The sequence below is a fragment of the Vitis vinifera genome, chromosome 18 (assembly GCF_030704535.1).
Source record: "Vitis vinifera cultivar Pinot Noir 40024 chromosome 18, ASM3070453v1".
Classification (NCBI taxonomy): Eukaryota; Viridiplantae; Streptophyta; class Magnoliopsida; order Vitales; family Vitaceae; genus Vitis; species Vitis vinifera.
The window spans coordinates 7,593,318-7,617,605 of NC_081822.1; the positions used below are offsets into that span (position 1 = coordinate 7,593,318).

At 36.4% G+C, this 24,288-nt stretch overlaps 2 protein-coding genes across 5 annotated transcripts; one reads left to right on the top strand and one right to left on the bottom strand.

Annotated features, from left to right (window-relative positions):
- The first annotated feature begins 1,106 nt into the window (after positions 1-1,106).
- Positions 1,107-15,404, top strand: LOC100262693 (calcium-transporting ATPase 1). 4 transcript variants are annotated; one of them, XM_002285261.4, is made up of 8 exons: positions 1,107-1,469; positions 6,555-6,609; positions 6,696-8,641; positions 9,852-10,010; positions 11,114-11,285; positions 11,398-11,696; positions 12,153-12,421; positions 12,924-13,188. In XM_002285261.4, the coding sequence occupies exons 1-7, from the start codon at positions 1,293-1,295 to the stop codon at positions 12,399-12,401; spliced, it is 3,057 nt and encodes a 1,018-aa protein (XP_002285297.1). In that variant the 5' UTR covers positions 1,107-1,292; the 3' UTR covers positions 12,402-12,421; positions 12,924-13,188. The 4 variants fall into 4 exon arrangements, with proteins under 4 accessions (XP_002285297.1, XP_010664518.1, XP_010664517.1 ...); XM_010666216.3 differs by lacking the exon at positions 12,924-13,188 and adding an exon at positions 13,326-15,404 and having other exon boundaries at positions 1,138-1,469; XM_010666215.3 differs by having other exon boundaries at positions 1,138-1,469; positions 12,787-13,188.
- A 773-nt stretch (positions 15,405-16,177) lies between these two features.
- LOC100248932 (cyclin-D5-1) lies at positions 16,178-18,552 on the bottom strand. Its single transcript, XM_010666217.3, has 6 exons — positions 18,379-18,552; positions 18,030-18,276; positions 17,842-17,928; positions 17,471-17,762; positions 17,219-17,352; positions 16,178-17,117 (listed from the first exon to the last, which is right to left on the bottom strand). Exons 2-6 carry the CDS (start codon positions 18,255-18,257, stop codon positions 16,905-16,907), a joined length of 954 nt encoding a protein of 317 aa, XP_010664519.1. The 5' UTR covers positions 18,258-18,276; positions 18,379-18,552; the 3' UTR covers positions 16,178-16,904.
- Between the last annotated feature and the right edge of the window lie 5,736 nt (positions 18,553-24,288).

Here is a 24,288-nt window from a genome sequence, read left to right on the forward strand (position 1 = left end):
ATTTTATGGCTGCGTCTCAAAGGCAGAGGCCCAGACCAAAACCTGGACGACCCAGTTATTCTTTAAGTCATATAGGAACATCTGTAGAATCCGAAGATGAACAAGCAAGCAACAAAGCAAGAAAAAGATCTTACATGGAAAATAACGACGTGGAAGGCAGATGGTACATGACATAGTCCTGGTCGGCCTCGAGTTGGAGCACGGAATTGACCATGAATTCAAAATTGGACAAATTTCAAATACGGCTAAAAAAAAAAAAAAAAAACAGCCAAAGTTGCCGAATCATTCAGAAATCCCTTTGAGACTGGGATAAACAATTGCGAAAAAGGAAAAAACAACATATTATTAAATCCTTGTCTAAGTAAATCAGTAGTTTCTGAAGTCTCGATTCCAAACCTTGACCAGGAGTCCCAAAGCAGCCAAAAGTGACACATGGACCCAGGCGTGTAGGCCCAAATGATATTAAACCATTGCATGCAGCACGGGGGTTGCCTGTGTCAAATTTGGAAAGCCACGACCTACTTCACATCCCTTTGATGCGGGGACTTTGGAAAAAACATTAACAATTTTAAAAATATTTTCAAATCATATATTGTCAAAGTCACCTTTGATCTCCTACTTCATGCACCTCGATGCTCCCTAACCCCTCTCCAAGACGGTGGTTTATCGAGGAAGAAGGAATATTATTGGCGTGGCGTGGGTGGCTTATAAAATCACAAAAAGCGAAAAAACATTACAGACCAACATGGTGACAGTGTTACGTGGGATGGACAACCTGGCGATGCGATCGCACATGGCACCGTGAATCACGTTCATCAAGCCATACGATCGACAAATAGAAAAAGGAAAAATCTCATTTGGCCTGGATTCTGACAAGTCAAGCGGCAGAGGTGGTCGTACTTGTAAGTGACGTCCGGTTGTCGTACTTGTAATAGGATATTGACATTACGTAATAAAGATTTTAGAGGTGTACGATAAAAGAAAATTATTATGAATTGAAATAACAATATGTTCCTATAGATTCAAATTGGGTTTATATAAAATAATAATTAAATGAATGTACATGTGTCAGGTTGTGATTGGGTGAAGTCTTGACGCTGAAGTGTAAGAGTGTGTAACTGAAAGAAAATTCGGGAACTTACTTTTTGAAAAGGGAAGGCGTGGATGGTAACAAAAGAATGAGGAGGAGGGCGCCAAGGATAAAAGACGGAGTAGGTGGAAGTTGGAGCTTGGAAGGCGTTGAATGTTGTGGAATGAGAGAGAGGTTTAGGGGTTGATTGAGGTTTTGTGGTATGGAGAGCTATCTCAACGACAACTTTGGGGGTGTGAAGCCCAAGAACTCTTCCGAGGAGGCCCTCCAGAGATGGAGGAAGCTTTGCTGGGTTGTTAAAAACCCTAAGCGAAGGTTCCGTTTCACTGCTAATCTCAGCAAGCGATTCGAAGCTCAAGCTATTCGACGCTCCAATCAGGTGATCCTTGTGTTTATTTTTTTAACGAAATTTTGGATTCTGTATTTCCGTTGATATTAACACCTGGGAGTACCAAAGTCAACTGTTTTCCTTATGAACACTGGAAATGTTGGTTGTGTTTGGTTTTACTTCTTCTTCATTATCTTTTGATTATTGCTGTAGGACTAAGGGTGGAAGAAGCTGGAATTGTGAATGTTGTGAGCTTCCACGCTCATTACTTGCTATCGGTTTCTAACTGAAAATGCTCAATTATGATAATATGGTTCATCATTAATTTCATTTCCTAAAAAGTACCATCTTTTCCCATTTTCTTTCTGCATTAGATTATCTATTTTAATATGCAGAAAGGTGGCCAGATCTTGATTTTATTTTTTAAATTGTACTACACTTTTGTGATTTACCATAAGACATGCTTTACATTGTGTGGATGATGTTTTACTAAAGGGGTTCTTGAACTCAGATTGGAAGTTTGAAGAGTGTGGATATCCACAATGGGGCCTTTTTATTTTTCCTTCCTTTTTCTTGTTCTCTATCTTTAAATATAGAATTCATAAGGATTGGTCAAAAGAAACTTAGCAATTCATTCAGTGGTTGTGGATACTACTCATATGATAGGAGTGTATTTGGATTGCCCATGTTGCTAGGTACACGATATCTGAATATTACTTGACACAAGTTGGTAGATCCACTTATCCAAGCGTGGTAGATTTGCACTTTATTTGGCTCAGGAAAGAATACTAGAGAAGGAAATATTAATTAAAAAAATTGCAAGGGAGCCATTTCAAGGAATTTGTATTTAATTTTTCTCATTCTTTCCAAGAACCAAGTGAATGTTGAAGTTCATTGCAGTAAAATATGAACCATGCTCTTATCAAGTAAGAAAAAAATGGATGTTAGATTGAAAGTTCCTGGAAGGCTTGCTGCATTACTATAAGTGCTATGGTGTCTAAAGGCAACATGGTGAAGAAACCGTTGTCCAGTAGGGAGACACTCAGAGGGGGTGAATGGGTATATTTTAAAATTTCTTAAACAGGGAATTGAGTTTTTAACCTAATTAATCTTGCAAGATATAAGGGATAATCACTATGATAAAAGTAATCAAGACAATCAAAGAAATATGCAATGCATATAAGAATTTTTACATAGAAAACCTGCACACTAATTGTGGGGATAAAAAACCACGAGATCTAAGACTTCAAATCTAAATTGACTATATGAGATTAAGTCACATAGATTTACCTAGCTGCTTTATCTCAAAAACTTACTCTTTAGAACTTACAATTTGATCCACATTTGTGATGCAACAATCTCCAATTGTTCTAGTGAATATGCTTCAGCCCCATTGAAGGGATGTAGGTCTTCAAATAACCCAAGATTCAACACTTTGAATCATTTTTTAGAGATTGGGAATGGCTAGGTGAGTTAGGCTAAACCTCTTGATGAATGTTCAACCCTAAAAGGGTTATAACAAGGTTTATATAGGCTTCCAAGCCTTAAGAGGTCAGTATCCCAAGGTTTTAAATCTCAATTTGCGTAAAATGTCTGAAAATATTCTACCATATTCTGGTTGATTCTGCATGAGCGCTCAAGTGCACTTACCCACCGCTTGAGCGTTGGTTAAACACTTGAGTGGTCCCAATGCTTGAGTGTTGTTTCCATCGCTTAAGTGCCCTGCCTTTTTCAAAATGTTAATTTAAGTTTTTTAATTCAATAAAAAATATACCAATGCACTTAACCCTTTAAGTACCTTACTTGCCACAAGCCAAATCCTTTTAAACTTATCTGTGACCTTCTAGTTGAGTGAATAACAACCTTGAATCTTCAATGGAGAGTAAGTCACTATCTAAAAAGATTCCTAAGCTAGAAAATAAATTGGAACAAAATTGCCAATTTTTAGTCCATTTATACCATGACAAGATAATGCACTTATACCACAAGGATGAGCAAAATTGATGGTGCATTTTTATAGACATCTTATGATTCATTTTTCCTATTTAACCCAATTCTTAGGATCTCTAGTACTGGGTTGGGTATCCTCATAAATGACTCATAATTGTATGGGCTTTAACTCTATCCTTCTTGGTGCATTCCATGCCATTTCTCTTGTCATGGCCTTTGTTAATGAATTTGCAATATTATCATAAGATTTAATATATTTCACATTCATAATGTCATTACTCAAATGAGAACTCATAGTACTATGTTTTCTCCTTATGGGTCGAGACTTATCATTATAATAACGTTTTTTGGAAAAAGCAACCCCAAAGATTTGGGACCAAAAGCAGTTAGTGGTGACCATTGAATAAGTTTGTTCAGCTTGAGTTGGATTAAAAGCCTGGAATGTATTTGCACCATCACCATCTTCAAATAAAGTATTTTCTACGGTAACACCATGAATAGCACATAGCAGAGCAGAGTAGTGCCCAATACACCGGCAACTCCCATCATATGAAATGGGTTTAACATCCAATTATGAAACCCTTGGAAAAAGAGGATGAATCGAAATATAGCTGCTACACCAAAACTAGGTGCAAAGAACCAACCAGACTAACCTAGTGGATAAATTAGGAATACATAAACAAAAACAGCGATTGGAGCAGAGAATGCGATTGCATTATAAGGTCGCAATTGAATAGATCGAGCAAGTTCGAATTGACATAACATGAAACCTATTAGTCCGAAAGCGCCATGAAAAGCAACAAAAGTCCACAGACCACCTAATTGACACCAACGAGTAAAATCTCCTTGTGCTTCAGGACCCCATAGTAACAATAAAGAATGTGCTAAACTATTAGCAAGGGTAGAAACTATGGCGGTTAAGAAATTGCAACCTTCCAAATAGGAACTAGCCAATCCATTTATTGGGAATTGTTGGAAAAATGACCATTAGGCAAATTATTACTCGTAGAAATTAAATTTACCTTGGTAACTTTACTATTTCTCTCTTGTATGAGTCCATCTTAGCCTCTTGCCTCCTTTTCTACGTGGACACTTGTGATCAAGGTTTCCATGAAATTTCCTTTTGCTTGTGGGACATGCTCTCTAAAACTCCCTCCATGATGGTGTTTACTTGACAATAATGCTAACAACAACTAAATTGTCACCAATTTTGATTCCTTCAGAATTGACTTACGTTACTATCATTTGGAAGTCTTAAACTTGCTCTACAATGGATTTTCCATCCACCATTTGCTTATAGAAAAACTGACTGGCTGCATACTTCTTGGCACCTGCCTTCTTATGTTATATTTGTTCTATAAGGCCTTCCAAATTTTCCTTGCAAAAGAATATATAGTATCACAATAATAATAATAATAATAATGATCAACAAGGCAGTTGAAGAGATAATACCGACAATTAGACACATCCTTTTCATATGTTGCCTTCTCTTTGTGCTCATAGAGCTCATCTTCATTCATATTGTCAGTAGGAATCTTTTTTAGGTTTTTCTTGGTGAGAACGTAAGCTACTTTGAGAAGAGTGAGGTAGAAAGGAACTTTTCCTTCCCATCTTTTGAAGTGTGCCCCCCTTCACACGAAAAAGCTTGTTGAGATCTCCAATGTTCACATTTTGCTTCTCAGTTGTGGCTCCATGAATGTCCTTAAAATTGTTGTTGGGATTTCAAATGGTAAAGGAAATTACAGTAAAAAGAGATGAGTGAGAACAATTAGGCAAGGCACAAAAATCTCTTTCTCTTTAAGAAGATGCAGGCCTTCTGTGATTTGATAACTTGAGAAACTGGTGCAGCAAAATTCTCTAGGCTTGTCCCTTCTAGGATACCATACGCCAACTGATTTGTTGTATGACTCACACCAATCCATACGAGTGGTGGAGCTTAAAACACCAAAAAATAGCACTCTTCTTTTGGTCAAGAAACAAAATGAAGAAGGTAGGAGATAATGAAAACTGTGTGATACTGTAAAATATTTAACCATAAATTGAATTATGGGAATTGAATTATGTCATATTTTCAATTACCTTAAATTTTTAATTGTAAACACAAATTCGATAATCCATTATATCATCTCTAATCCTCATAACTTTGGTATGTTATTTATAACCATAAAATATCACCTTTTATCCCCATTATATGTAACCACAAAATTAGTAGGAACATAAAGAATATGAAGGAGGTTATAGTTGAGTGATAAAAATACTAAAATGTTATAACACATCATAATTAAAATTATTAGAAAAGGTTGTTCCATTTCTGTTTTATATTTTATTTCACCTACTTTTTTTTTTTTAATTCACAGATTGAATGTGAAAAGAGTGAAGGTGATACAAACCTAACAGTAGTGAAAGTGTTTTGGTAATAGGTAATTTATTATAATTCCAAAATTTTTGTTTAACAAAAACATTAACATATTACATAAAAATATAGAGATGCCAGATCAAAGACTGAAGGAAACTTTTCTAGTATGCTTAACAAAAACATTTAAAAAATCTGGATTTTTAGGTTGCCTAAATTGTGAATAGATAGGCACTATTCTATTAATATATTTTCTATTTTCCTTTAAAGAATTACATGTTAAATCAGGTTTATCATTCAGCTTAGCTTGGTAAGGTCTCAACGTAGGCACAACCCAACCTTACGTCAGGCAGCTTAGCAAAGCTTATATTTTTTCAGGTTGGATTGGGTTTAACCCGCCTGTGATCTAGCTCTAGGCATAAATAACCCTGATTTTGCACAAATTGCATCATGTGACATAGTGTATTGGCAAAGCAAACCAGCAAACTCCTTCAGCTTGGATAGCATTTTTCTTTTTCTTTCTTTTTTCTAGGGAGAGAATTTTATTTTTATTTTTATAGAAATCCTGCTATTTTAGAAAACTTTGAATTGTATTTACTATTTTCAGTAATTCCATTTGATTTTTCAGGAAAGAAGACTAAAGTATGGATGTACCATCGTGATGTGATTTGTATGCAATGCAAACTAACGATGAACCATATAAAACTTCACAAAATTTGTCTTCATTCAGTTGAACCCAACTAGGACATGTTTTATGTAGAGATTAAACTAGAACAGTGTCGTCTTGGTTTCTTCCTTTTGATATATAATGGTTTTTATCTTGAATGTTGCAGGAGAAGTTTAGAGTAGCAGTTCTAGTTTCACAGGCTGCGCTTCAGTTTATTCATGGTAAGAACATCTTCAGTCTTCTCCAACTCAAAGGTTCTGATAGTGAGGTGTGCCTTTTTTATTGGATTTCCCTTCAATGCCTTCAGGTTTGTCCAGTGACTACGTTGCACCTGAGGAAGTAACAGCTGCAGGTTTTCAAATTTGTGCTGATGAGTTGGGATCAATTGTGGAAGGCCATGACTTAAAAAAGCTGAAAATTCATGGTGGGGTTCAGGGTATTGCAGAGAAGCTCTCCACATCAACCACCAATGGTATTCCTATGGCTGATGATCTGTTGAATAAAAGAAAGGAAATTTATGGAATTAATAAATTCACTGAAACCAAAGTCCCTGGTTTCTGGGTTTTTGTGTGGGAAGCCCTTCATGATATGACCCTTATGATACTTGCTGTTTGTGCCTTTGTGTCTCTTCTTGTTGGCATAATAATGGAAGGATGGCCAAAGGGTGCACATGATGGACTTGGAATCGTTGCAAGTATTCTGCTTGTTGTATTTGTCACTGCTATAAGTGATTATAGACAATCTTTGCAGTTCAAGGATTTGGACACAGAGAAGAAAAAGATTACAGTTCAGGTTACTAGAGATGGGCAGAGGCAAAAGATATCAATATATGATCTAGTTCCAGGTGATATTGTTCATCTTTCCATTGGAGATCAGGTCCCAGCTGATGGACTTTTTGTTTTAGGATTTTCTTTGTTGATAAATGAGTCCAGTTTGACAGGAGAGAGTGAGCCAGTTCATGTGAATTCCGAGAATCCTTTTCTCTTGTCTGGAACTAAAGTTCAGGATGGGTCATGCAAAATGCTTGTGACTACTGTTGGGATGAGAACCCAATGGGGTAAATTGATGGCAACTCTTAGTGAAGGAGGGGATGATGAGACCCCATTGCAGGTAAAACTGAATGGAGTGGCAACCATCATTGGAAAACTCGGCCTGTTTTTTGCTGCTGTGACTTTTGCTGTTCTGGTGCAAGGATTGTTCAGCCGCAAACTCCGAGAGGGGTCCCACTGGAGCTGGTCTGGAGATGATGCACTGGAAATGTTGGAATTCTTTGCTGTTGCTGTTACAATTGTTGTGGTCGCAGTTCCTGAGGGGTTGCCCTTGGCTGTGACATTGAGCCTTGCTTTTGCCATGAAGAAGATGATGCATGATAAGGCACTTGTCCGTCATCTGGCTGCCTGTGAGACCATGGGATCTGCCACAAGTATTTGCAGTGACAAGACAGGGACTCTAACTACTAACCACATGACTGTTGTGAAGGTATGCATTTGTGGAAAAATCAAGGAAGTGAGCAGCTCTGAGGAAACTTCTAGTTTCTGCTCTGGAATTCCTGATTTTGCTGTTAGAATTTTACTTCAATCAATATTTAACAACACTGGGGGAGAAATTGTCACCAACAAAGACAACAAAACTGAGATACTAGGAACACCCACTGAAGCTGCTCTTTTGGAATTCGGTTTGTTGCTTGGTGGGGATTTCCAAGCAGAACGGCAAGCATCAAAACTTGTGAAAGTTGAACCATTCAATTCTGCAAAGAAACGAATGGGAGTGGTTCTAGAGATTCCTGAAGGAGGTTTTCGGGCCCACTCTAAAGGTGCTTCTGAAATAGTTTTGGCTTCATGTGACAAAGTCATAGACTCGAATGGTGATGTTGTTCCTCTCAATGAAGCATCATTCAATCATCTGAAGGATACAATTGAAAGATTTGCTAGTGAAGCTCTTCGAACCCTATGTCTTGCTTATATGGAACTTGGAAGTGAGTTCTCTGCAGAGAGTCCTCTTCCCAGTAAAGGATATACTTGTATAGGAATTGTGGGTATCAAAGATCCAGTTCGCCCAGGTGTCAAGGAGTCTGTTGCAATTTGTAGATCAGCTGGTATTTCTGTCCGGATGGTTACTGGAGACAACATAAACACTGCAAAGGCAATTGCTAGAGAATGTGGCATTCTGACTGATGAAGGCATAGCAATTGAAGGTCCAGTATTTCGTGAGAAGAGTGAGGAGGAATTGCAAAAACTAATTCCAAAAATTCAGGTGCATTTCCATTTCTAATTACACCATCTTAGCAGCATATAGGTGTGTCTGGAACCAAATTTTAGGATGAATGGCTTCCAATGGCCACTGGGATTCACTGCATTTAGCATGTTGATTGATTATTTTACTAGTTTGACTTACAATTTTCTTTGTGCTTTTGCATGGTGATTTTTCATTGGACTAGTTACAATTTTCTTAGAGCATTTTGCCTGGTGATTAACTATTGAACTGGTTGAACATGAATTTTTTTCTTGGATATTGCTGTCTAAGTGATTCCTAAAAAAAGGCAGTACATGATATATCTCATAAAGTTTCAACTGACGCTGTGTGTCCTTGATTATTTTTCTTGAAAAGAACCCAATGACATCGACGCTCTATAAGATCAATTTTCTGATTAGGGTTCCTACAGTTATGAATTAGAATACCTTATTTTGGGCAAATATTACCCTGATGATTGTTTAATTTGAAAAGCTAAGCAATCCAAATGTAAACTCATGGTCATGGGCAAGAATTGTAAAATGAAAAAATAATAATGTACAAGGTTTTTGTACATACCAAACAAGAATAAAAAATGGAAATGAAAGCAACAATAACAGCCATGTTCACTTGAGGCCTGGTTAAAGTAGTAAAGGGTTGGGGAGAGTTTGTGAAAGGTTCCAGGTTCAAGTCCTAGTGAGGACTAAAATTTACCTATCGAAAAATAACAACCATGCCATTAAACTGTTTTGATGGGTAGTTCATGGATCAATCAGATTAACCGCAGGTTGATTTGGTTGTTCCATTCTGAATTGCCAAAAGTTGAATATTAAAAGCTTTAAAGCCTTTTTTTCCCCTTTTGGATAGGCTAGAAGCTTTGAAACTTCAATTAAATCTGAATTAGCTTTACTAGTTTTGGGGTTTTAGTTTAATACGTAGCTATCTAAGGCTTGGTAGCTGAAACTTTCCTCCTCCACTAAACCAGAAATATTAACAATAATTCTATACAATGTATCATTAACATGAATTTAACCAGTAGTACAACTAGTAGGAGTGAAAATGATTATGAAGACTATGTTGAATCAATAGGATCGATGTTCCAATGGACCATCAGAAGTCATCTGATGACCAGTGAAATTCATTCTGATATGAGGATGCTTTTATCTGAGGTTGCAATTACTCAGAGTGAGAAGAATTTGTTTGTTACCAATATTGGAAATTTCCTCTTGTACAGGTAATGGCTCGATCTTCACCATTGGATAAGCATATCCTTGTGAAACACTTGAGAACTGCATTGGAAGAAGTTGTTGCAGTGACTGGGGATGGTACAAATGATGCTCCTGCACTTCATGAAGCAGACATTGGGCTTGCAATGGGCATTGCTGGAACAGAGGTGATACATAAATACTGTTCCTTTAATCTAGCATGAGAGAAGTTTCACTAAGATGTGGTTGATTTACTAACTTATAAAATCTTTTACTTATTTTCTGAATTTGGAATTATTCAAAAATATGTTTATATGAGAACATTCCTTTTATTCACTTGTGCTAGCTAATCTATTTGCTGATTTCCTTACACTTTGATCATGTTGATGGCAATTTCATTATCTGCTCATTTCAGATTACTAGCTCTTTTTTTTTTTTCTTTTTGACACTTTGATTTTGTGCTTTTGGGTGCTTACAAGCTTGATCTCCTCTGAATAAATCTTTTCTCTGTAGTTTCTGCTATGCACAAATGCCAAATTCCAAAAATCAACAAATACTACTTCAAACAGACAGTTGAGATAGAGTTAATTTGATTACCCCTGTTTTTTGGTTCCTAGAATGCTCTGTTTTCCTAGGGTTCGAGAGAAGTGGCTCAAGGTAGAAATGTAGTCTATTGCAGGTTCTGAAATTGATGGATAACATTATAGCTGTATGGGAGAATAAGGAGCTCATGACTTTCAAATTAATTTAATTTCTGATAACATAAATAGGGGACATGATATAATTTGTTTTGATGCATATGTACACAATAAGTCGATCTTGAGTTCCAACAATCCTATCTTGCTCAATTTTGTTTCTATTTCTTTGATACTTTTTTGAGTCCTGCGTACATAAAAGGAAGTCAGAATTGCAGAGGGATGACCTGTGCTCTCAACCCTGAATGGTTGGGACAAGGTACCACATAAGAAACTTCTTTAGATTTCTCGAAATATTTCTGCAGCCTTTCTATATAAACTTGGGGATTTTTGGGCTTGAGCTTCATAACTTGAGGCTTCTGCTTCCGTTATTGGGAGATCCTGATGCCCCACATGACATTTGTGCCTTTTGAAACCTTTGGTGTACCATATGGATCGATCTCATTCCTTTGTTGCTGGATGTGGAGTTCTTGATCCTTGATACTATTGTTCTGCATCCATCCTCTGGGCTTGTAGTTTGTGTAAAGTTATCATCACTTTGAATTTTATTAGTTTTAAGCAGAATCATATGCTGAAAAACTTCTTCCCAATTTCAGGTGGCAAAAGAGAGTGCTGATGTCATAATTATGGATGATAACTTCTCCACTATTGTGACTGTGGGCAAATGGGGACGCTCAATTTATATTAACATTCAGAAATTTGTTCAATTTCAGTTGACAGTCAATATCGTTGCCCTAATTGTAAACTTTTCTTCAGCATGTTTGACAGGTATATAGACCCTGATGTTGGCTCTTGCCCATTCTGTATTTATCATTTTGAATTTCTGTTTTGCATGTTATTCATCTTCACCTTTGTTTTTTGGGTTGATGTGTGGTCTCAGGAAATGCTCCCCTGACCGCGGTTCAGCTTCTGTGGGTCAACATGATTATGGATACACTGGGAGCACTTGCACTGGCTACTGAACCTCCTAATGATGAGTTAATGAAAAGATCTCCAGTGGGAAGGAAAGAAAATTTCATCAGTAATGTGATGTGGAGAAATATCATTGGGCAGTCTCTCTATCAATTTGTCATAATATGGTTTCTTCAAACAAGAGGGAAAGCATTTTTCCATCTTGATGGCCCGGATTCTGATTTGATTCTAAACACAATTATTTTCAACTCCTTCGTCTTTTGTCAGGTAACTTACACGACTTCTATATTTGGAAGTGCTTCCCTAATGTTTTGGCAGTTTGGCACTAACAAGGCTACATTTAGTACAATGAAAAGTTACATCACCAAAATGACTCTAGGAACCTTCCATGGAGGAAAATGACTTCCATTGAGAAGTTAGTTTCATAACTTACTCTTTTATTCATCTCTTAATATGCATCATTCAATGACCTATAAAATATCATACACCATTTCAGTGGTAGCCAAAATGCAAGTTGACAATGATCTGCCTAGATTTAGCATCTTTGTGGATCAAAACGTGTATAGAAACTTTGAGTTGCATCATTGAAGTCAAGGCTGATGGAAAATGTCTAAACTACAAACTGGAGCTGTCCAAATCACAATTAATTAATCCTTGAAGTTCTCAAACTCTAAAATTTCAGCAGATTATGGATTAACACTGGAATAGTGACTTTTGCTTCAGGTTTTCAATGAGATCAACTCCAGGGAGTTGGAGAAGATAAATGTCTTCAAGGGCATGCTAAGGAACCATGTGTTTGTAGCTGTAGTCACATGCACTGTCGTATTTCAAATCATAATCGTCCAGTTCCTTGGTACCTTTGCAAACACATCCCCTCTTACTATGCAGCAGTGGATTGGTAGCATTCTCCTTGGATTCCTGTGCATGCCAATTGCAGCTGCCTTAAAAATGATTCCTGTGGATGGAAAATGAAATCAAGGCAAACTGGATAGGTACTTTCTAACTCATTTATCCAAATTCACACAAGGACATGGGTTTTTGTCTTTTCCAAATTCTACATTAACAGCATTATTTTTTAGCTGATGGAGTTTCTCAAGTTTGATAGCTTAGAAAATTTCCGGGAGGAATCCTCTATAGTATATGCAGTCAATTTTTGTAGTCATAGTTTGGGACAGACTTGTCCTGAACTATGCCTAACCGGAAAGCAAAAAACATGCACAGTACTAGTTTGTAAAAGAATGATTGGCATAGGGCTTCTTTATATTTCTTTTCCATTCAGTAGAATGGACCATTTGTTAGATCATACTCATTCCATTGCATGACATCATTTTCATTGGGTTCTTACTGGCATTCTCAGTATTGATAATGTGCCTTTATGAGAACCTAATGTTAATTAGGAGCAATGGAGAGAAAATGAGCTTCTTGTTTATTATGCACACAAGCTCATGGTGGATGGTGCCTGATTTCAACATTGGAACTACTATTGCCTTACAGTTATTGTATCAGAAAGTGAAAGGGCGTTTTTCATAATTGGGAAGCAGTTTCAAGGATTTTAAGGAGTTTGCAGTAGTCTGTGGCACCCCCTCCTAATCTGACTGATCTCACGACTCAGTTTCATTATCTATTCTGAATCTTTCCTGAAATGTAAATAAAGCTCAATTACAAGGGCTCCTCCTAAAATATAAATGCATTATGCAACTCAAAGGATATGTAATTTTTATTCATAATTACAACACAATCTAAAAATACTTTATCGGAACCTGGTGATTCTTTTATTCATTATATACGCCATATATTTGTTTGGATTCCACCCAGCAACAAAGATGTTTTCATATGTACTTTGACCGCAATCCCTGTGGCATCTAGCTGTTTACCTCTACGTGCTTCTCTTTCTAGGGCAATCGCCTATCGATCTCTACATCTTTCCCGGAGTCCTGGCGCTGTGTCTCGAATCTCGATCTCCTACATGCGAAGGTTAGTCAAACCAATATGTTGAATGTTTAGTTGACATTATATGATTTTGAATTTTTTTCTTCTAACAGTAACATATTTTCTGTTAATAATTGTTGACTTGCTTGAACTTTTGTTGTTGTTTTTTAATAAGAAAACTACAAAGCAATTGTCACATAAAATTCACATTGGTTTAGAAATTAAATTTAAAATTTGAAGTCCTAAAATAAAGTTCCTTAACTAAGGCACAAGAAAAGTGACCTCATAACATACCATAAGTTGTGCTTCCATGGTGGAGGAAGTGCTTTTTCATTAGACAACTTTACTAACAAGCAAAAAAATGTATTCATGTATTGATTTTCTATCACTTAAGCATCCAACATGATCATAATATGAATATCTAGTTACTTTAAGATTTCGAGTATACCTAAACGTGAGCATGTAATCTTTTGTTCCTTACAGATAATGTGATACCTTTTTGGTAGCAACTCAATGATCTTATCCTAAATTGCTTTCAAATCTTCCTAATACTCTAACCAAAAAGCTAATGTCAAAACTAGCATAGGTTTGAGCAACATTAAGCTTTCCCATAGCAGGAGCATGTGGATTATTTTCTACTTTTTCACTCCTCTCCACTTTGTTTCATGGGCATTGATCAAAATTGTAATTTTCACCTTCAAACATTGACACCACTCCCATAGAACAATCATGCATGTTATATCTTTCAAGAGCTTTATAGATATAAGTCTTTTGGGAAAGCCTAAGAAGTCACTTCGACTTACCCTGACAAATTAATTTGAATTTTAATCATGGAGAATGCTTCATTTAGGTCCTTTATGTCAAAGTCCTCAAAAAGAAAAACTTTAGTTTTTTTAAATAAATTGATATCTTTACTAGCATGCAAGATACGAATGGCATAGAGGATTACAAATATGAACTTGCTCTCATTAACCTTCAATCATATAGATTGATCAATAATATTTTCCATAAATCCAAAGGAGAAACTTGTTTTAACTCATGTATAAACTTTTTTAATTTGTACACCAAATTTTCCTTTCATCTTCTTCGAAACCTTTAACTTGATTCATATAGATATTTTCATTCAAGAAATTCGAGTTTACATCCATTTAATGTAACTTTAAGTGAAAATGAGTTGCTAATGTCACGAGGATTCTAAAGAAGCCTTTTTAGGATATAAGAGAGAATGTTTCTCTTTATGCTCCTCTTCTTCATGTGGTTTTTTTTTTTTTTTTTTTTTGCCTTTCTAGAAGTAACATTTTAAATTATTTTCCTTCTCTCTACCATTTGAGGTGCCAAATTTCTTACTTTTCTTTATTATTCCTTTTATTTTATGAGATTGATTTCTGTCTTGTGGTACCATGTATACCGCTTATAATTGTTTTTGTTTTAATGTTCCTTATTCTCACACACACATAACCATTGACTCATGAATGATCCATTTATCCTCGCGTGTGTTGCATGAAATTTTGAAAAAATCATTTTCAAAGCGTTGAGTTGATTGGTTATTTTGCTTATGTCCATTATGTGTTATTTAATCCCCCTTACTCCCTTATATTTCATGCTAATTAATTTAGACATCAACATGTTTGTCATTGTCTAATGTTACAAATTATAGTTCATAAAGGCAAGGAATTCTTTAAATCCTAGTGGAAGCAGGAATTAGACTTTTAATATTTTTGGCAATCTCCTCATAATCAAGATATCCATTCAATTAAAATACCAAATTTTTTCGTATAAAGTGTCTTTGCATCAAATGCGTTGTCATTGAAAATTTAAACAATTTTATATTTCGTAAACTTATGATATTCTTGAGTAGGCCTCTGTTTTGTTGGGTGATTTGCACACTATGGGATACGTAGACAATGGATGGATGGGGCGAGGAGAGGGACAAAAAAAAAAAAATACTAACTTCGAATAATTATAAAACATGTTTGCATACGCGAAAACATAAGCAGGAAGGCATAGCTTTCACCTATCCATTTTTTTATCGTCTAAAAAAAATTATTATAATTTAGAAAAACATGGGTATAAATATAAATAAATTTTAATTTCAAATAAAAAAATTAACCATTGGTGGATTGTTGGAAAGGAAAAAAGGGAAAAAAAAAATTATGGGCCATGTTAATAATTCAGTTTCACCCATATATGTTGGGCATGGTGGGATTTGTGGATGCAGCATGCGCTCCCAAGAATCCCAGCTACAAGCCACGATTGTTTAACATAATGGCAACCTGGTATCTCATTCACATATACTACTACTCTATTCAACCTTGATGCTTGAATACACAAACGAGAAATAAAAGTATAGCTGAGTTTCCCCACCATCCCCCCCACCCCAGACCCAGTACGATATCACTGCTGTCCTCTCTGCCCAAGTCTTGGAATCCCATTTTCTACCCAACAAGGCAACAATTCTCAGGCTGGCTGCTGCTCAGTGTGCACATTACCAGAACATACCCCGGTAGACTCTTAACTCTTGTCTGCCTCTATTGACTGCCTCTGCCTCTCACCTCTCACTATCTCTCCATATCTTGCCTTCCCCTCCAGCCTCCACCCACCCATCACAATACACTCACTCATTTGTTCCATATGCAGGATGTTTATGAAGTATGTGGTGATGAATGAAAATGAATGAAAACACTGATGAATGATGCTTGATCATTCTTCTATGTATAAATGCCTGTCTATACAAAGGGAGTTTGGTTGTAGAGCTACCATCACCAAGATTTTCTGGAAAATTTTGTAATCAGTACACACAAGAGATCTATTTCATCAAGTACGATCAACATAGAAATTCTTTTTGATTCCACAAACGATGTGTTGGAGGGGTTTTTTTTCTTTGATGGCCCCCTCAACACAGGCAAGCTACACAGGAAACGAGCAGGGTCCACCTTTAAAGGCATCCCCAAACATTCAAACAAATCCAATCACATTCACCTTTACAAACTTTTTTTCGATGGCTAGTGTATCCAACACACATGAATCAAATCACACAAATAGTTGCTGCTGCTGCTGCTACTCTTCCCCATCCCCCATCCCCCCTCACTCCTCATTGCTTTCAGCCTTTTCAAAAACATGGAAAGCATCACAAGCACCCCATCAAAAGGTAGGGCTGCAAGGCTTAATAAATCTGGAAATACAGCAAAGAAATAAAAAGAAAATTAGAAATGAAAAAAAATAAAAAGATTGAACAAGTAACCGTAAAGCGGAATGGCTGTTTCACAAGCAGCGTTCAAAAAGACCTCCCAAGGGCCTCCTTTCCGCCTTGTGTCTTCAGACTAATATGACAATCAGCTTTTATATGTTGCATAAAGCTTTCCCTTCCTCTTCTTTTTTTTTTTTTTTTTGTTGTGTGTGTACTTTTTTCCTCTTCTGTTTCCCCTTTCTATTAGTTTCCTTGATGAGACACTCAATCAACCTTGAATTATATCCATAAACTGGTAATTAAGAAAGACCCATTAGCCCAATAATCATCTACTAAAGCTACCACAGCCGGGATTTTTGCTAGCGAGGTCGCTTCTCATTGGGTATTCCATAATTTGGATCACAATCATAGAAGGTAAGCCTTTTTCTTTTGGTGCTAGCGGCAGAAGTAACTGAAGAATTTTCATGCACATCAACGGCTGGCCTCAATTGGGTAGTGGACGGGTTTAGTGAAAGTGCACACTTCTCCTTGTCAAGCCCCTGCACTACACTATAGCATGAAAACACATCCTCCTGTATACAACATACATTGATTGATTAAAACCCATTAGTTTTTCTTTCCTGTTTTCCTTTATGGGAAAATTCATTCTAGATAAACACATTGAAAAACTTACAGGTTGAAGAGATCCACATGAAGAGATGGCATTCATCTTAGACTCCAATTCATTTCTTGTTAATCTCTGATCCAATGCCACCAATACTGCTGCAGCGGCAATAACAGATGGTCGATGATCCATTAGATTTATCTCTGCATTACAAAAAAAAAAAAAGAGAACAAATATGAAAAACCCAATAAAATAAAATAAGAACAGTCCAATTTAGGGATTGAAGGTGAAATGAATCAATCCTGAGTATGAAGAAATCACCTCTCATTATAGCCATGGTGAGTTGTACAGTCCTTGATACCACATTTGGTGGTGGAGATTGATTGCAAAATTTTGTGATGAAGTAATGAATAAAAGCAAAAGGAGTAATTGAACCCATCCTCCATTCCAATGTATTCAATACCAAGAGCTCCATTCTCTGAATCACCTTGCTCTCAAAATTGTATTCTTCAACAGCGAATTCCGATAGCGCCGGAGCTCTGCATTCCTCCATCTTCGCCGCCAAAGAAAGACACGCCACTGACAGCAATCGAATCGCCCATGTTTTGTCGCTCTGCAGAAAGTTAAGAGTCAATCAAATTTGCGATTCCAACAAACAAGTTCTCCGTTTCGATCAAGTATCAAAAACTCACATCAATGGCTCGCCGCGAAAGAAACCGATCCAGATAAGCCACACACAGATAGGCCGTTTGGAAGCGGAATCCAAACACCGCTCTTGTCTGAATTCAAAAAAAAAAAAAAATCGGAATTAAATGAATTTATCACGATGAAATAAATCGAAACACAACAGTGTTAAAAAAAGGGTGGGAAAGGAACTGACTCTGAGAATCCATGCGACTGCGTCGAGACGAGCAAGCTTAACCCAGTTCAAAATCAAGAATGAATGGTTTGTTTTAATCCCAAAACTCATCTCTCTATCAACCAACAGTTGTACGTACTCATCATCTTCAGTATCCGAAGGTGTGCAGTTTTTGAAGCTAATGAAGGCTTCTTCATCCACTACATCCTCATCCAAACAGAGAAGGCTAGAGTAAGAATCCCTCTCCATTTTCGTCCTCGTTTCTATTCTACATCCAAACAGAAAAATCCAATGACTGAGTGGTGGATACAGGAACCGCTAAAAATTCTTGACCGCCATGATGAAAGAGGGGAAGAGATGGGAGTGGTACCCGCCAAATTTGGTGGAGAACTTGCGTGCAGAGATTATGAATCTGCAATTTCTGCGGTCTGGGAATGTGGCGAAACTGTGGAGATTGTAATGGGAGGAGATATGGTTGATACTGAGACAGTGGTGGTGGCTGATGTGAGTACTGGCTTTGACTGTAAGAAGGCGAGAAAGACTCGTTTCGGGAGGCTTTGAACTGAATTCGACTCATTTTTTTCACGCGCCTCTTGCACGCGTGCCAAGGACTACCCAATGGGGGTGGGCCTCGGTCATTGTTGGGCTGGTCACAGCTGGGGTAGCACCTGGTTCTTTCTGTGATTGGATAGGGGCTGTTTGGATCCCCTATGTGTTAAAGCCCTGTCCAATGTGTGCTACAGTGACTTGGTGACTAGTCTATTCCCAAAACTGTGCAGAAAGCATGAGAAAATATCAACAAAAATTGAATTTTCTTTTACTATGCCAACGGACCCCTTAATTTCAATAGCATTATTTAATGCTAAATATCTAATTTTATTGGATTGTTTGCACTTCGCTAGAAATGTCGGGTTGAGCTGTTAGGTCAACTTGTGGGGATCAAACTCTTTACTAGGTTTGCAATGATCGAGTTGCTCGATCAACTACTGGGGCTTCAGGGGGTAGTACTCTGGGATAATTTTTTATTTTTTATTTTTAAATGAGATGAATGACTTTATTATATGATTAACATTTGTTTTTTTTTTTTTTTTTGAGCGAGTGTGACACTAATTCTAATTCAAATATGTCTTTCTCGAGAATTTCACCGTTATAACTCTTCTTATTTCTTTTGATTAGTAAACTATTGAATATTGGTACAGTACGTGGATGTAGGGATCATATTAATTATCGAATCACACTAAAAATCTTGTTTTTATTTATTTATTTTCTAATCACGTATATGACTTAGCTAATAAATTTAAACGATGAGAATCCTTTTATATATGATTCTAATTATTATTGGTCTTACATAAATTTCAAGTATTATTATTATTATTATTATTAAAAATAATTCAAATATTTAAAGTCTGTTTAATAGTAATTTTAGGAAACGTTTTTATTATTTCTAATGATGAAAAGTTTAAACTCATAATACTTAAAAGATAAAAAAATTTAAGCATTGAAAATATTAGAAGTATTTCTTAAAATCAAACTTAAGATTTAATCACTGAAACAAATATTAATGCAAATTGCTAAAGATGAACCAATTAAAGCATGGGGTGAGGGATAGAAGAAGAGATATTGCCAAAGCCCTTTTGACCTCTTGCGATATGTCACAAACAGCTGGCCAAAATTGCTCTGGCATTTACCCATTTCATAGAAAAGCCTATGACACAAGATCCAAAAACCAACTTAACTGTCTAAGTAAGAAGACCAATTAATATTCATGCATCTAACTTCCCAAGTGTGACTTTTAATTTATCCACTTGCTTGTCCTATTTTAAATATTTGCCCCTAACTCCCTAACTCCAACTCACCTTTTTTCTCTTTCCTAGACTGTTTAATTCTATCTTACGACTTTAATTGAACCCACATACCTTTTATATTCTTGGAACATCTCCAATTGGGTCAGTCCACTTAATTTAATCGAACTAGTCTTAGTTTATTAGCATAATGATATTGTCTTGTTTAGCAATTTTTGATATTGGGTCTGTGTCTTATTTGTTGCAAATTCCCATGCAAGTCTTTGTGGAATCTTATGTCAGTCATACTTGCTTAAGCCCTTATTACAGACATAAAATTACAAAAAGGTTTTCATGGTACAGTGCTATGGTACCTTGTTCTCAATGCTGTTTTGAAGGCATGGGTTACTTGCAATATTCTCTGGAAGACATGGCTATATCGTGAACAGCCATATATTAAAAAATTGTATTAAATTTATTTAGGGTTTATTACAGTTTACTCTCAACCCCCGTGTTTTGCATATTGCCCAATTGAATTCAAAATCGAACAATATACTTTCCATAATTTATAATTACATGTAATGTGCATTTTTTTCAGACATAAAGGCATGTGTTCTTTGCGTAATCAAGGACAAAATGATCATTTTATTTTAAAACACCAAAATCCCCAAACTAGCCCTCTTCTTCCTCCTTCGATTGCCAATTGGAATTTTCACAGAATTCCAGCCTAAGAAATTAGAATTTCAACGAACAAAATTATAAATCTTATGGTGATTGGAACCAACTAAAAAAAATTTACCAAAAAACTAACAATATTGTTAAAAAAAAAAAACCACTTCAACTAATTTAAATAGTTTCAAATTCAAAATTTATAAAGGAAAAAAAATTGATTTATTTTATTGCCAACCAAACAAAGTGCAAAAACCCACAAAAACAATAACAATCAAACAAACCTAACACAATGTTCAAATTGCATGATATATGTATACAATACAGAGTTAGGGTTAAGGTTGGGTTTTGTTTTTATATTATGCTTTTGTTTTAGATTTAAGGTTTTGTTTTGATGTTTCATAAAATTAGAGGACATTTTAGGAAAATTTTGAAGAATTTTTAGGGGAAAAAATCAAGTTTTTTGAAAAAAAAAAAACCTCAAAGCACTGATCCATGCAAAATTTTAGTAGAAATTGGGAGGAGAGAGAAAGAATGAAAGAAGAAGAAGATTTAAAAAAATATTGCATCATCACCATTTTCTTACAATTTTCACTCCCTAATATGTTTTGGTTGAAATTTGGGGATTCAACCATGCTTAGACTACAATTTGGGGATGAAGATTAGGGTTTTAAAATAAAATGACACTTTTGCCCTTACTTAAATAGGTCATGTGGAAAACACATACGCTTTCTATCCAATTAAGGTAAAACCGTCATTTCAAAAATACATATTACATGTAATTATAAAGTATAAAAGGTATATTGTTTGATTTTAAACTGAGAGGGTGATTTACAAAACATGCTTTAGATTAAGGAGTAAAGTGTAATAAACCCATTTATTTATTTTTATTAATTTATTATAAAAATACATAGGAAAATAAACCTAAATAGGTTTTTTTTATTCATATCATGGTTTTAAATTTGAAGGTCCACCCCATTGAATAGTGGGAATCTAGTGAAAACATAATTACATGGATCGCTAATTGCCATGCATGTTTTATAGTTGAGAAAATAAACAGGGAGAGATAGTTCTGAAGCATGTGATTTTCTGGCACTCTATCTTAAATTATTCAACTGTTGACTCAGTACAGAAACAAAGACCAATCAATTGGCTTTAAAATCATTTCGTCACACCATACCATACCTTTCCCTTACCCTCTGCTCCACTACTGCTTCAAATCTTTAATACTACATTGGATATAGACCACCCCTGTTCAAACTTATGCCCACATTATTGTTTCAAATCGGAATTGGTCTTTAATGATGACTGTATATGTATATGGTGAAGGACCGTCTCAAGGATTCATTTATGTTCATGGGATTTTAGCCTAGAGAGGAAATTGTTGTCCAGTTGCACCACGTTGTCAGATAGCCGAGGAGAGTCTGTCACATCTTTGAATGACAATACCTAATTTTGTGGTACGTAGAGAGGCCCCCCCCTCCACAAGGGTCCAAAGGCCTTCCAGTTGGTTTCATGAGAACCATGTCGGGACTCGGGACTCTACTCTACCCCTCTGTTCAACCCCAGTGGTTGGATCCGGGAGTATGAGACTAGATACTAATCCAATGGCTGGTGACACATGATGCGTCACATTATGGTGAGGAAAAGAAAAGAAAAGAAAAGAAAAGAAAAGAAACCTTCAAATAGAGCATGCGGGAACATATGCTCGTCCAACAAGCGGAGAATGCCCCGTGTCAACAATTGCGCTGTTGAAGCTACCTATTATTTTTCTATGGAAAAAACCAACAGTGAGCATCATCGTATTAATTATAGCTTTGATAATAAATTAAATTATCAGTTTGGCTTAAACAATTAAGTTGTTAGGTAGTAGACTAGTTATATTTACTGGATTAAGATCTGATTTTAAGCGTTGAGGGAGCATCTGTGGAATTGCTCCAATGTCTGAGTTATAATTAGGGTTTATAAATCAAGATTCCTCATAATGGGCTTTTATATTTGCAATTGTCACTTAATAATGATTAACTAATTGACTTGATTGATTATTTTGACTGCATCTGCTAGATTTGATATTGGATTTTGTGCAACCTCATCCTCAAGCTCATGCCTTAAGCCCTCTGTAGCTGGACGTCATGGCTTGAATGATGGCTAACTACCCTTCAATTGGTGGGTTTTTTTTTCCTCGTACAAATTTACAGTCTAGGATGGAATCATGGAATTGCAGTTAAGGATGTTTATTGCCATATGTTGACACTACTAGATTTATTGAATCGGTTGTTGAAAATTTTTATTTCCCTCGGATCGTTTATTAATGCCAATAATTTCTTGCACTTTCATTAAAATTAATATTTCGAAAGGACGCCTGAAAAGGGTGTGGCTCATGACACAACTTTGAAGCTGCTTTTAACTGGAGCCGTAAAGCCCTTAAAACATTAAACGGGAGCTGTCCTCTGATCAATCCATGCTTAAAATCCAGGCCATGGGAAAAGCACTTTCCAATTCTGAAAAAGCTAAAAGAAATAGGCGAACACCCAGATACGCCATGATGGTCCAACAAATACGGAGGTGGCACGTCACCAGGCTGTGGTGGGTCCGAAAATCACCCGATATGGTTGTTGGGCGTCAGCACTTTTAAGGTAGGGTGTGGGGGGATGAGGGGATAAGGTGGTGCACGCTTTATGGGGACTCAGTTGCCCCTTTATATTTTAAAAACGTATACATCTCAGGATTCACAATCCGCAGCTCACTGTCCGTAACGCCGACAAAAGCTTATTGATTTCCAAGATTTTCAATAAAAGACCATTTTTTTACGTAATTTATATTTATTTTTATAATTAATATTCGGATTAATTGATCGTGGATTGATTAAGCTGGTTTCTAAAATTCTGAACATAAAAACCTTAGACGTGAAGTCCGAGATGGTGACTATACCTCAAAATACCTCTTACTGTCTCATGAGGGGGCTGCACCGATTTACACTGTTGGCTAAGAAATAGTACTGTATAGAGATCTCATGTCACCCTTGCGTAAATTTATTTAGTTCATGAAAAAGATCATCAGAAAAAAGAAAAGGAAAAAGGAAAAGACATTTGATTTTACGTGTTCACATGAGGTCGAACCCATTTGGCCCCAATTGCGAAGACTTGTTTCTTTATTTCATGATGAGATTTGTGAAGGCTTCCATAAAAGCCGGAGGAGTGGGGGTGGACAGTAGGGAGGTTTGGCAAAAGGGCGCTTTTGTGGTAGGCATATATTGGCTCCATTTTTACGCACAAAGACAGCGAAACAGGACCCCATGCAAACCTAAAAGGTCCAGCAACAAGCGGGATATATAAAATCAGGTTGATGCCCGCTTGGGGGCTTGAAAAGATTGAAGCATGTCTCCTGCTCAGGGTATGGAATCCCTAGCAGCCCAACCTTTTAAAGACTCCCTTAATTCCCCAGATGAAGTCAAGTCACACGGTACTAAAAAACACTTGCATTTTAAGCAACCTGATGTTCAAGTTTTATGTCAATATTGGTAGGGGATGTGATAAACTTGAAGGAAACATGAGAGCTAGGGTAGTGCTTGAAAAGAAATTAGACAAAAATTTGATACTAATGAATGAATAAGCAGAGACCAGTGAGTTTGGGGAATTAAGATAAACAGAAGGAGACATATGGAGGTTGGTGGGCTAGTTTTTTAGAATAATGAAACTGGAAACTGGTAGTGTCAGGGAGGGAAATTACAGCCAAAAATAATGAGAGCAGAAGAGGGCAAAGGCAACATGATTGTGGGGCTGTGGGTGGGTTGGGTGGCTTAAAAATTTGTGAGGTAAGAGGAACCCCAC

Bases quoted from the DNA above. Each gene is read 5' to 3' on its own strand.
- LOC100262693 (XM_002285261.4), top strand. From the start codon at position 1,293: ATGGAGAGCTATCTCAACGACAACTTTGGGGGTGTGAAGCCCAAGAAC. The intron at 8,642-9,851 runs GTGCATTTCCAT...CCTCTTGTACAG, and splicing joins AACTAATTCCAAAAATTCAG to GTAATGGCTCGATCTTCACC. The intron at 10,011-11,113 runs GTGATACATAAA...TCCCAATTTCAG, and splicing joins TGGGCATTGCTGGAACAGAG to GTGGCAAAAGAGAGTGCTGA.
- LOC100248932 (XM_010666217.3), bottom strand. From the start codon at position 18,257: ATGGAGAGGGATTCTTACTCTAGCCTTCTCTGTTTGGATGAGGATGTA. The intron at 17,763-17,841 runs GTGAGTTTTTGA...AACTTTCTGCAG, and splicing joins TTTCGCGGCGAGCCATTGAT to AGCGACAAAACATGGGCGAT. The intron at 17,118-17,218 runs GTAAGTTTTTCA...TGTTGTATACAG, and splicing joins CATGTGGATCTCTTCAACCT to GAGGATGTGTTTTCATGCTA.